The 13,407-nt window shown below is 46.3% G+C and overlaps 1 protein-coding gene across 1 annotated transcript; it reads right to left on the minus strand.

The window, feature by feature from the left end:
* Nucleotides 1-1,016: 1,016 nt before the first annotated feature.
* Nucleotides 1,017-13,162, minus strand: LOC106709133 (coatomer subunit beta'). Its single transcript, XM_045679488.1, has 19 exons — nt 13,065-13,162; nt 7,591-7,622; nt 6,996-7,154; nt 6,497-6,689; nt 5,948-6,096; nt 5,639-5,813; nt 5,360-5,546; nt 4,759-4,892; nt 4,368-4,667; nt 4,203-4,293; nt 3,641-3,803; nt 3,392-3,561; nt 3,142-3,310; nt 2,759-3,038; nt 2,525-2,681; nt 2,316-2,445; nt 2,058-2,236; nt 1,830-1,985; nt 1,017-1,620 (listed from the first exon to the last, which is right to left on the minus strand). Exons 2-19 carry the CDS (start codon nt 7,591-7,593, stop codon nt 1,566-1,568), a joined length of 2,850 nt encoding a protein of 949 aa, XP_045535444.1. The 5' UTR covers nt 7,594-7,622; nt 13,065-13,162; the 3' UTR covers nt 1,017-1,565.
* Between the last annotated feature and the right edge of the window lie 245 nt (nt 13,163-13,407).

Here is a 13,407-nt window from a genome sequence, read left to right on the forward strand (position 1 = left end):
ACTTAAATATTGAATAACAATTATTAACATTTTCTTACAAAAAAACTAGAACTATAATAACACAAATATGACAACGACGGAAAATGTAAAAAAAAAATATAATAAACGATATTATAATAAGGTAAATAATATCTATCTTATGGCAGCTTTCTGACACTGACATTGACAGTTTGACAGAGAGCCGCCCACAAGTTTTCAGAGTTATCAGTATCAAAAATTTCTTATTTCTTCCCATGTGAATTACAAATTACTAGGCGATTCCTCAAAAACCTAGAAAAAATATCATTACGGGAAAAGACCCAGAGTGCGCCGGCCTATGAACTGGACTGACCAAATATGCACCGCACTCGACTCCAGCATACATAATGCCATCCACATCGTCGAGAACCGTACAGAGAGAGGAGAATCAACCTTTGTGAGATGGTCAAGAGAGAGAATACAAAAAGTTAGGTATTTTTGAAGTTATTACAATTAGTTGGGTCTGTATCGCAAAATTAACTAAAAAACGTTAAATTATTTTTTTTGTGCTTGACAACATCAAAAGTTTTGGTCTGCTATATTATTTCTTGATATAGTTTTGAAGAATAAAGTAGGAATAGAAAGAAGAAAGAATCAACTTTATTTATATTTGTAATTCAAATCAAGCAACTTCTATGATAACAACCATCGAAAAGATTAATAACCGATTTTACTTAACCTATCTTTAGTGAATTCTCAAATTAATCATTCGTAAATAGACACACTATAGTTAGAATGCAAATTGCAAACCACCAGTACAAAGCTCTACCATCAGCGCCAAAATGGCGAACATCACATAGGCAGTAGGCATAACGTCTTATAGTGAGTGAGTATTTATAGAGGTGAGTGCTCGTATCATATGATTGATGAGGTACGAATCTTGTTACTGTTAAATAGTTTAAGTTTTTATTTGAATGAAACTTGTAAAGGAAAATACATAATTATTTGTTATTTTTCTTTATTAAATTTTTTTTCAAGTGGAACAAAGTCAACAGTGAACATTGTACATCTCTAGTGGTTTTGTTTTTACATTTAAATTGTTTTATTGAATAAACATATTCCTGGAATGGTTTTTTATTTGATTTTTGGGTTACTTACATACTTGTTTATTCGATGACTTGTTAGGATAAACATGTATATTACTGTAAAAACACGAATTCCGGAAAATCCAACTAGGAATTACCAATACACATAACTTTTCGGCTTTTCACTAGGCCTTTTAGTTAGGTAGATAATTAAATTCGTAGTATTCCTATTAAATATTAAACAAACGGCATTTATGCCACAACGGAGAAGTGATTTGTAATATTTAAAGCGATAAGTAATGGAAGTTGTGATTCTGGAAAATACATAAATAATATTTAAAAATAACTTATATTTAAAAACTAAATCAGGAATATAGAGAACTAGAGATATTCTTTAAAGGCACATATCAGTGGTTATAGTTCAGTCGCGAACGTAATTTCTCATCGAATTCATTATGAATTAGAACAAGAAAGCGAATACGTCAACGATGTAGCAGTGAGAGATGTGCCGGTACTTAGATATTACTGTATCTTCGTATCTTCTTCGCCAATGACATCGCTGACCTCCTGAAGGTATCTAAAAACGGATATAAAAATGTTATATACAGTTTACATTATTTCAGTCCAGCTCATCGGCTGCTGTTTAAAACGTTTATTGCGTGCCATTAACGGTCCCTTCTCATTTTCCAGAGTCAAAATGTTATCTACTGTGAATACTTCACTAGCACAGTGCGGAGTCTGCCGGCTGTACTCAATGTAGTGAATGTAAAACAGACGAACACTCACTTGTCGCTGTCCACCTCCGCCTCCGCCTCCGCCTCCGCGTCCAGCAGGAAGGTGTCGAGCTCGCACTCGTCCAGTTCCTGCGCCAGCTCGATGGACTCCCGCCGCTCCCTTATTTTCCTCTCCAGCGCGGGCTCCTCCCCCCCCACCCCGCTCCGGCTGTTAATTAAAGATCGTGTCTTAATCACTCGAATACGAAAACTCCGAAGGAATTCGAACCGAAAATGTTACCTTAGCTTAGTGAAGTCGGGCATTTTGAATTTGCCCTCCGCCTCCATGCGGGCGCGCTCCTCCGCCAGGCGGCGGCCGCGGTTGCCGAGCGGCGCGGCGGGCGGCGCGGCGAGCGGGGCGGCGGGCGAGTTCATCTCGCGCAGGAACCGTCGCTGGAAGTACTCCAGCTCCAGGGAGGTCTGCGACACATCGCCGCACGTTATTGCCGCAATCTCGGTCTATTGGCCGAGCCGGGCTCTCCCGCGCCGCGTCACTCACCAGGTAGTCGGGGAACAGGTTGGAGTAGCGCTGCGGGTCCGCCAGCAGCTTCCAGGTCTTGGTGCCGCGGTCTCTCCCCGCCTCGCGCCACTTCTGCACCGCCTCCTCCAGCCACGACGGCACGTACGCCCTGCAACGTGCGCCACATCTCGACACTCGCTCCACGGCCTCATCTCACAAAAGGCGATATGATGCCGTGCGGAGCTCACCGCGCGAAGAATGCGGCCTCGGCGTGGCGCTCGGCCGCCAGCAGGATGTCCAGACACCGCGCGTAGCCGTGCAGAGCGAAGTGCGCCGCGAACGACACGTTGTCCGCACCCGCCGCGCCCGCCGCCGCCGCCACCTCCCCCGCCAGCGCCCGCGACCCTGCAACACCTCGCGTCAGCACGCCGCGCGCCGCCCCGCGCGCCGCCCCGCGCGCCCGCCGCACAGCGCGCACTCACCGGTGCTGAGGGCCAGCATGAGCAGCGAGCTGTAGTCGTGCGCGCTGCGGAAGCAGTCGGTGGCGAGCTGCACGTCGGCGGCGGCCAGCGCGGCGCCCCCCAGGCGGGCCCAGCGCGCCGCCGCGGCGCCGCCCGCGCCCGCCTCGCCCGCGGCGCCGCCCTCCGCCGCGGCCAGCTCCTCGGCCAGCTGGCGCGCGCGCCGCAGCTCGCCCAGCGCCAGCGCCAGCTCGAAGCGGTGGCCGGGCTCCGTGGCCACGGCGAGCGCCTGCTGCTTGAACCCCTGCGCGCCCACACATACATACATACATACATACAAACGTGCCCTACTATAATGAGTTCGGAAGCGAAGAGGGCGATGACGCCGACGCCGAGGGAAGGGAGACCTGCTTCTCGAGGAAGTGTGCGACGCGCGAGCGCTGGTCGTAGGGCACGGTGGGCAGCACGCGGTCTGCGGCCGCGAAGTCCCCGCGCACCACCGCCGTCTGGTAGTCCAGCACCGAGCGCAGCAGCGCGTACGACACGATGTTCAGCTCCTTGTCGTTCAGGTACAGCCTGCGGGCCAAGTCTCGCTCTAGCGTTAGGAGTCAGATGAGGCGAGGAGACGGGAGACGGGAGACGGGAGACGAGGCTGACCTGTTCTCCTTGGCGACGTATCCGAGGATGTACATGGGGCGGTCGAGGTGCGCCAGGGAGACGATGTCGCCGCCGACGTAGTAGCTGAGGCAGTTGGCGGCCGTCGTGTACACGAAGCAGTCGCCCACCCACAGCCCCGTCTTCACCGTCTCGTTTATCTCGTCCACCACCTGACAAGGAACATCGCTCCGATGAATACACACCGGCGAGAGTGAGGATGTGTGCGATGCCTGCGAGGGTGAGACTGACCTGGAAGGCCTCCTTGCCCTGCTCGAAGACGTCGAGGTTGTCCTCCCGGGCGCGGGCCAACATGGCGGCGTCGTATCTCAGCACGTAGTACTTGTTGTCTGCCGCCAGACAGACCAGCGCGCCGCTCTCCGCCCAGTACACCTGCCGCGGCTGCACCTCGATACTGCACACACACAGCGCGCGCTCACCTCCACCTCCCGCCCTCCACCTCCACCTCCCGCACTACACCTCCACCTCCCGCACTACACCTCCACACCTCCACCTCCGCACCACTGAGAGGTCGCTCGTAGCGAGACGGTGATCACTCATCGTCCCATAAGAGTTAAGGTTAATTTCAGTGTCTCCACTGCTATCTAGCTACTTACCTTCACATTGACCTAACTAGTAATTTTAGGATATCTTATTATTTTACTATTTATATCGTAATGTCGGACTCGGCCGACATGATGAATTCGGATATTAAAATATATTATATGAAACAATTGGAAACTCAATGAAATTATCGGGCCGACTAGAGGCAGAGAGCGGGGGAGAGAGCGGGGTAGAGAAGGAGCACACGCACCGCCGGATCAGGTCCAGATGTTCCCAGTCGTAGAAGGAGAAGATGGCGCCGCTGATGGACTTGATGCCCAGCATGCAGCCGCCGAAGATGCCTGCAAGCAGCGAGGTCGTCATACGCACGTGTGACAGGAAGCGAAGGGCGAGCCAGTACAACAAAGCGCGTCACCTCCCGCGCCCAGCGTGGGCGACAAGGTCTTCTTCTCCTTGAAGTTCTTGAAGACCTTGACGGTGTCGGAGGACTCGAGCGTGGCGTACTCGGAGGAGTCGTGCGCCCACACGAACTCCTGCGCGGCGCCGTACGCCTTGTTGCGGAGCGCCATCGCCGTGTAGATGATGTACTCGCCGTCGCCGCACACCACCACGAAGCGCCCGTTGGGGTTGTGCGCGATGCTCTGCGGGTAGATCTCGCACGCGCCCATCTCCTTCGCAGCCACCGGCACCCGCTCCCCGTCCGCCCGCTCCGCGCCTGCGCCACACAACGCCCCGTCACGTCCGCGCCCAGCGCCCACTCGGCGGCGCCCACGCGCCCACGCGCCCCCCTCCCCGCGCCCACTCACCCTCCGGCAGCGCCTTCAGGTTCACCTGCTGCAGCTCCGAGTGTTTCGCCCAAATGATCTTTCCTCCGTTCACGTCCATGGATATGGCGGGCTCCTCTCTGCCCACTTTTATCATGATGGTGCCCTCGTCGTATCTAAACATCACATTACTTTTTAGTGAAAAGCATTCCTTCTGAAACTTGCATATTATACGGATAATGAATATCGTCGGTGGCTCAGGGGTTAAGCACTCGACATGCAATCTGTAGGTCCTGGCTTCGAATCCCGCCAAGTACCGGTGTGGTTGTCGATATTAAATTTACATATGTACATTTATCCGACGTTCGCACGGTGAAGGAAAACATCGTAGAAACCTGCACATAGTAGAAATGGCGAAAAATGGATCGCGGAGGTTCATTTGGCCACACCAAATGGAGGTCCGTGATCTCTGCCTGCCGTCTATATGGGTTACAGGCGTGAGTTGTGTGTATGTGTTGTATTTTATGATGCTGGAGCCGGTGGGATGGCGGAGAGAACGGCCTACCACCGATACCGCGGATGTTTGAACCGGTTTGCGGCGCTCCGAGGCGGGAGTTGCGATGGTACAGTGAGAGCGGCTCACCCGACGGCCACGTTGTTGGAGCGGTGCATGGCGCACAAAGTCCAGACGCGCTCGAAGCCGTAGTTGAGCGAGGACTCGAGGCGGTAGGTGCCGGCGTGCCACACCCGCACGGTGCCGTCCTCGGACCCCGTCAGCAGCACCGGCAGCTCCGGGTGGAAACACACCGCCGTCACGTTCTGCGCGTGTCCTGCAACACCGCGCTCGTCACCGCCCGTCCCGCACCCTGTCCCGCCCGTCCCGCACCCTGTCCCGCCCGTCCCGCACCCTGCCCCCACCTACCTTCCAGAGTCTGCACGCACGTCTTGTTCTGATAGTCCCATATCTTGACCAGTCGGTCGTCGGCGCCGCTTATCAGGTAGGGCTTGTCCCCGCCGTGGTAGTAGTCGACGCAGTTCACTCCCTTGTCGTGTCCCTCCAACGTGAAGTTGGATATGGTGGAGCCCAGCTGCCACACCTGCCGACCGAGGGTCCACATTCATCACATAAGTGCGTACGAGTCGGAGCCGAGGCGGCTTCGTCGATCGCGAAGGCCTCCTTGCTGCCGTATTACGATTACGTGATTCGAAAATAAAGTAAATAAATAGGGACCTTGACAGTTGTGTCGAGACTGGCGCTGGCGAAGGTGTTGTTGTCTTTGGGGTTGATGACGACCTGCATGACGTAGTGCGTGTGTCCCTCGAACACCTGCTGGCAGGCCCAGCCCCGGTCCCAGTTCCACAGCTTGATGAGCAAGTCGTCTGTTGCATGGAATCAGAAATACCCCTATTTTATATTGAATAAGTCAGCGCATGACCACGACCCCACCCTAATATAGTAAATGCCTATTCACTCTACTGTTGAACACTTCTACCTCATACTTGGACAGAAAAACTGATGCCGGTAACTTGTTCCAATCCTTTGCTTACTTTATGAAAACATATAAAGTTTTATAATGTTAAGAATGAGATTATGTGTTGGTTGAAGGCAACAATCGCTCCGTAACACACATACAAGGTCATTACACACATGCATCTTGTAGATCAAACTCAAATTTCATTTATTTTTGTGATATACAAACTTGAACTGATTTAAAATATCCATGTTATGTTATTTGCAAAGCGAGTAGTTCTTTAGTGAAGACTAAAACTGTAATCATACCGCTGCTAGTCAATATGTAAGGCAGTGTGGGATGTACCACGATGCATCTCACATAATCCGAGTGCGCCTCGAAGGCGTGCACTCTCTCCAATGTGTTATAGTTGAACACCCTGATCTGCATGTCGTCTGAGCCTGTGATGACCCAGTTCTTCCTGGGCACAAACTTTGCGGCCCGCACGGGCAAATCGCACACCTGAGACAACACATCAAACATTATAATATGCTGGACATTGCTGAAGTTCAATGTGAACCTAATCATGGTATGCAGATATATGTTAAAGAAATATTTATGTTTAAGTGACAAAATAAGGCCTGATTGAAATTATTCAATAGTAACATTTAACAGTAAACTTTAACTTCAACAGGAACGATGTAACAACAAAACTGGTGAATTTCTAAAATGTGATGTTTATGAACAGATATATTAGTCAATGGTTGCCCATTGTAAGATAGTGTAATAATGTTACGCACAAACAATAGTTGTAATTAGTAATTGTACCTCAAATCTTTTAATCTGTGTGTGTGTCTCATAGTTCCATATATTGACATCCCCGCTGTACAGAGAACACAGTAGCCAGGGCTCTGTGGGGTGCTGGTCCACACATTTCACGCGGTCACTCCGCGCCGTCAGCTTCCTCTTGATGTCCAGGCGTAATGGCTTAAAAGTGTTTAAAAATTACTCAGTCATTAAGTAAACGGAAAATTGTGATATTCAACTAAAATAATTAGGTACACAGGTTCAAATCTATCACATTTGCAAACAACCACTCGCCTTTAACCAATGAAAATGAAAATAATTTATTTGCCACACAAATATTCGAGTGCGAAGGATTTGAAGAAGGCTCCCTTCTGTTAGTGCTGTAGACGGTCCATGGCAGAAGTTTGAGAATATGTCAACACACAAAGCTCAACTGCACACCTCGTTAGTAGTTACGCTGGTCATAAGCAAACTTTGTGCACACGTAGTTTATACACAGAAGTTATTTAGTTTGTAAATACAATCAAATCGGTTAGCCTAAGTCTAAACAGGCAAAGGCTAGGATAGTGTATATATTTTTGTTTGGTGAGACATTTCTAATTTTATTTATTCTTACCATGTTTTATTTAAAAAGTATTGTCGCGATAGCTAAACACAGTATTCAATTCAATTTCCAAGCAGTGGCTTTTAGGTGTGCCAACTGGGCACTGATTGTTTCGCCAGTGTCGCGTTGAAGAGGGAGGCTCGAAGGAGATTGATCGGTGATATATGTTGCGAAATTTGATCAGCTATGTAGTAAAGAGAAGTTTATTTTTAACATTAGCCACACTCACACCTACAAAAAAACAAAAGGAACAAACATTAATTAATCATTATATATAAGAAGTATTTAATCATAATACACTACAGTTTAATTTTATTACATTCTATATATTTACATAAAAATCTACAATATGAACTAAACACAAAAGTTAACAAATACTCAACGTTTACGGGACGAGGGATGTTAGGGGGGAGGACATCATAAAGAGGATGAAGAAGTTTGGGACAGTTGAAAAGGATGTGTGATACAGTGCCTTCATCCAAGCCACATTCACATATAGAGCTATTCCTTATCCGGAGTTTGGCCAAAAAAACAGGTGTACAAGAGTGACCAAGCCGTAACCGGGAAATAGTAGAGGTGACCCAGCGATCAGCATTCCTATATTTGAAAAACCAGGGTCGAGTTGGTATGTCCGGCTGGATTGAGGCATAATATTTGCCTTTGATGGACTTTGATTCATTCCAGAGTGTATTCCAAGATCGGTTAAGATAAGTTTTTGCAAGACCGCATAAATCTTGAGCCGAGTTTTGGAAATGGTCAAGAGAGCCAGAGATAACAGATAATTTAGCGCAGGAATCAACAGTCTCGTTTCCAGGGATACCGGAGTGGCTAGGGATCCAAACCAAAATTATGGTTAATCCTTTTTGATTACACGAGAGCAAAGCTTCCCTGATCTTCAAAATAATGGGAAATCTTGACTTGCTTCGAAAAGGGTTTTCTTTTATAGACATTAAACAACTAAGGGAGTCAGTCAAAATTACAGTTTGTTTGAGGTTATGGGAATGTGCAAACAAAATTGCTTCCAATAAAGCAGTGGCTTCTCCTGTAAACACAGAAGACTCGGGGGGGCATTTAAACTTTAAAATTATTTTATACCTGGGAACCCAACAGGCAGCACCAACACAGCCATCAGGGGACAGCTTTGATGCATCAGTATAAATAAGAATGTGATTTGACCAATTTTGGTGAATATAATTTTGAAATTTATTGTTAGTGTCTGGGGCACCTTTAACCAGGCCAATATCAGTGATGATAAGAGGGTTATATACTAGAGCATTATAAGGAGTAGAAAACAATGGATTAAGTGGGAAAGTTGAAACCGGATGAGGGAGATTAGTGTATTTCAAAAAACTATCTACTAAATATGATGAAGAGTTACGGGATTGGGGAGCACTAGATAGTTGAGTTAATCTGGGCCAAAGGGGGTGGGATGATAATTGTAACATCTTGCTAACAAACCGGTCACAAAGGTACTGGCGACGAATTGTTAGAGGAGGATCCACACATTCCACTTGAAGTGCATTGGTGGGGGAAGATTTCATTGCGCCCAGTATAATTCTGAGGCATCTGAATTGAATATTATTAAGTTTTTGAACTGCAGATTTATTAAAAGGTTCAAGAATAAACATGCAATAATCCATATGGCTTCTAACTAAGGCATTATATAAAAGTTTTAAGGAGTATGGGTGGGCACCCCACCAGACTCCTGCCACTGCTCGTATCACATTAATCCCCTTTTCACATTTTTTGATAATATGTTCAGAATGTGCAATTCCAGAAAGGCGGTTATCAAGGTAAATACCCAAAAATTTTATTTTATCTGAAAGATGGATTAGTTGATCCTCAATTGAAAATTGGAAGGATGGAAGGGACCTTTTCCTTGTAAAAACCACTGCCTGGCATTTCCCTACAGAGAGGGACAAACCATGATCAGAAAGCCACTGACCTAGATAATATAAAGCAGAATTAATACGACAAGATATTTCCTCTACACTGCCAGAGCTGTGATAGAGGGCAATATCATCAGCGTATTGCAGGATGTTACAAAAACTGCTGACAGACAATTCGAGATCATGTGTATAAATGCTATATAGAAGAGGGCTGAGAACTGAGCCTTGAGGGAGACCTTTCCAGACGAGTCTGGGGGGAAGAGAGGATGACTGGTGTTTGACCACTATGGACCTGCAGAACAGCAGGCTACATATAAAATGTGTTAACTTCGGCGGGATACTCAGAGATTGCAATTTTTGCCTGAGTACCGGAAGTTGAACGTTGTCATATGCAGAAGCGATATCTAGAAAAACGCCCGCAAGGTACTCGCCTTTTGTAAAGGCTATCCGGATATCTGTTGTCAATATGCCGAGGCTGTCAGTAGTACTCAGTCCCTTCCGAAACCCAAATTGGGAGGAGGGAAGAATATTCTTACTTTCAATTATCCATTCCAGGCGGTTTTTAAGAAGATGTTCTGTTATTTTTGCCAATGTAGTTGACAGAGCTATGGGTCTATAGGAATTATAATCCAAGGGATTTTTACCAGGTTTGATAACAGGAATAACTATTTGGGATTTCCAGGAGTGAGGGACAGTACCAGTTTCAAAAAATTTATTAATTATATTGAGGAAATGGATTTTAGCTTTGTCATTTAGATTAGTCAAAAACGAATAAGGGACGCCATCTTCCCCTGGTGTCGAATCCTTTAAGCCATTCAGAGCAATTTGGAGCTCAGAAAAAGAAAAGGGAGCATCCATATCATCTGAAGAGGGAGTTGGAGTAGAATTTGGAAACGAGTCAATATTAGGGACATAAGGTGGAGCCAATTTGTCAGCAAAGTCATTAAGCCAATCCAAGGGATTGTTGGATGAGGGATCAGTATGGTTGAGGGAACGTCGAAATTTCCTAATATTCGTCCATACAATTGAAGATGGGGATCTAGGACTAAGTGATTCACAAAACCGAGTCCAACTACTTCTTTTCTTCCTTGTAACTAACTTTTTAACTTTGGAATCAAGCCTCTGATATTTAATAAAGTTCTCCTGAGACATACAATTTGAATATGCCTTTTCTGCAGATGTTCTTTGAGCAAATAAATCATTGCATTCATCATCCCACCAGGGAGAAGAAAGCAGATGATTTTTGGGAGGGTGTTTTTTAGGAATATGAGAGTCAGCTGAAGATATGAGGGATTTTAAAAAAAGATCGTAGCATGCTAAAATATTTCCATCACTTACCGGATCTGGCAAGGAGTCTATCAAGAAATCAACAGATCTGGCATACTCTGTCCATTTTGCTTTTTTAAGTTGATATTTTAAAAGCGGATCATGAGAAGAAGGAAGGAAGGACCTATTGTTTAATGAGAGAATGATAGGAAAGTGATCGCTGCCGTATGAGGATGGGAGGGTTTTCCAAGTAATCTGGGAGGCAAGATTAGGAGAGCAGAGGGAAAGATCCACGGCAGTTTTAGGGTTCTGATTTGGGAATACCCTGCGCGTTGGAGAGCCATCATTGAGGATGCAGAGACCTACATCATCAAGTATGTCAATCAGCAGCGGAGCAAACCCATCACAGCCATAGCACCCCCACATGGTGTGGTGAGTGTTAAGGTCACCCAAGGCGATGATAGGACTTGGGACCGAAGATAAGATTGATTGTAGTTCAGGAAGTAGAGATGGGGTAGGGTGAGGGATATACACAGATACAAAAGAAATGTCTAAGGCACGGACAGCAACAGCATTAATCTGTTGACTATGTGGAGGAAGGGGGATTTGGGAAAAGGGAAGGGAGTGCCGAACAAGGATGGCACTGCCTGCATACCCATCATTTCTGTCATCCCTCAAACAGGAGAAACCAGGTACCCGGAACCGGGAACCAGGCATTAACCATGTCTCCGAGATGGCAACAATGACAGGTTTATGCAGGTTAATGAGGGAGCATAACTCGTGTTTTTTGGGCCGTAAGCTTTTACTGTTCCATTGAAGTATGGTTGTTGGGGCCATCTTGGAGGATTTTAAAAAGTTTGGAAATGTTTTTGGCAACGTTGGACGGTAGAGGAATGTCACTACAAGGAGTGATAAGACTGAGAAGAAGAGTGGAAAGTTGTTCTAACATAGGTAGAGTTTCATTGGGGGGAGAATTTTGATTAAGAGCATGTCCATTCGGAAGGGATGAAGCACATTCACCAACAATATTCTGGTGAGCACCTCTGTCATAACCCTTGCCTGGTGGGGCTCGAGGGCGAGGAGACCGGAATGTTGTTTGACGGTAGGAAGTTTTGGGTGTGGGTTGAGTTGTCGGACAGGAGGGGGTCTTAGGTGAATAGGCGGGAGGAGTAAACATTTCCTTTGCCATCTCAGCATAGGATCGCCGGACAGAAGGGAATTGAGCTGCCGCTTCCATGTAGGATATATTATTCTGAGACATAATTACTTTAATTGATTGCTGTCTAGTGAATTCAGGACAAGCCTTGTCATTGGCAAAATGTTTGCCTGAGCAATGTAGACATGAGGCTAGATTTTTATCTATTTCACAAGATTCCCCTGCATGGGACTGGGAGCACCTATAACACCTGGGTTGTGATCTGCAGATTGTTTTGGTATGGCCAAAACGACAGCAGTTTAAGCATTGAATGGTAGGAAGTTTGTAGGTTTCTATAGGTAAGGATGTGTGGTAGGAATAAACTTTACTTGGAAGAATTTGACCCCTAAAGGTCAGGACAACAGACTGAGTCGGTATCCAGGTGGTGGCATTTTCCTGAGTTGTTTTTCTGTTCAACCTTCGGGCTTTGAGCACCTCACCACAGCCTGGGGGAAGCTCCAAAGATTGAACGAGCTCACTCATCGACCAGTCTATGGGGACTCCCTTCACCAATCCCATTCTGGTCATATTATATGTGGGGATGAAAGCTTTGAATTTACATAGGGAGAGGATAGGATTGACAAGGAAGTGGTTGGCTGCATGAGCTGTCGAAAACTCGACGATTATTTTGTTACGACCAACGTTTTTAACGCCATCATGTAAGATGGAGCTTATTTTATGTTTGTGAAGAAATTGACCAAAAGTAATGGCTCTTAACGAGGCTCCGGAAGTCGGGTCTTCGACGTCCCTAGAGACTTGGACGACGAATGGACCTTTATCATCGTTGGCGTAAGATTTAAGGCCTTCGGCAAATGACGGGTGAATATATAAATTTCCTATAGATGGGTTTGCTTGGGAGGGATCAGACAAAGATTTTTTAGAAGAGGAGGAGACTGTTCCATCGTCTGCTTGCCGTTTGCGGGAAGGAGTGGCTCCCGGATCGGGAGGTTCGCTTGGAGGGTCTGTTTCCATTTTGGTCTCACGAATTAACAAATAGTTTTCTACTTACCAGCAGCAAAAGAGTTAGTATTAACCAATTTAAAATATAAATAAGAACTTTTTACACTTAAAATGCAAAATAAAAACACCAAAACCTCGATACACGTGCGTCCACCGACCTGTCAAAACGTGAATCCCTAAACACAGTATTATAAAAATGTAATCGTGGAACTTGGAAGCCACAAGCGAGTGAAGCAGGACAGGTAATGTTTGACGTTTGACAGCAAACGTGTCAACTGTGACTTTTCATTGACAGATCCGATTCATGCATCCATATTACATTTTATGTTTAATGTAAAAGTTTTTTTTCATACGGAGAGGAAGTGACAAATCAGAAAAAACATGACAAAATATACCCGAATACTGAAACGTTACTTAAATATCTCGTTTCGTAAGCATTGCTTACAATTTAACAGACGTCAAAACTTAAGTGGAATACACAAACGCAAATCAAGACATGTAAGCGCGTGATTCCGTAAG

Source organism: Papilio machaon, chromosome 9 (genome assembly GCF_912999745.1).
Source record: "Papilio machaon chromosome 9, ilPapMach1.1, whole genome shotgun sequence".
Taxonomy (NCBI): domain Eukaryota; kingdom Metazoa; phylum Arthropoda; class Insecta; order Lepidoptera; family Papilionidae; genus Papilio; species Papilio machaon.

Excerpts from the sequence above, each read along its gene's own strand:
- LOC106709133 (XM_045679488.1), bottom strand. Across the intron at positions 2,446-2,524 it reads GAGGCCGCATTCTTCGCGCG|GGCGTACGTGCCGTCGTGGC; the intron begins GTGAGCTCCGCA and ends CGCACGTTGCAG. Across the intron at positions 1,986-2,057 it reads CCCGACTTCACTAAGCTAAG|CCGGAGCGGGGTGGGGGGGG; the intron begins GTAACATTTTCG and ends TTTAATTAACAG.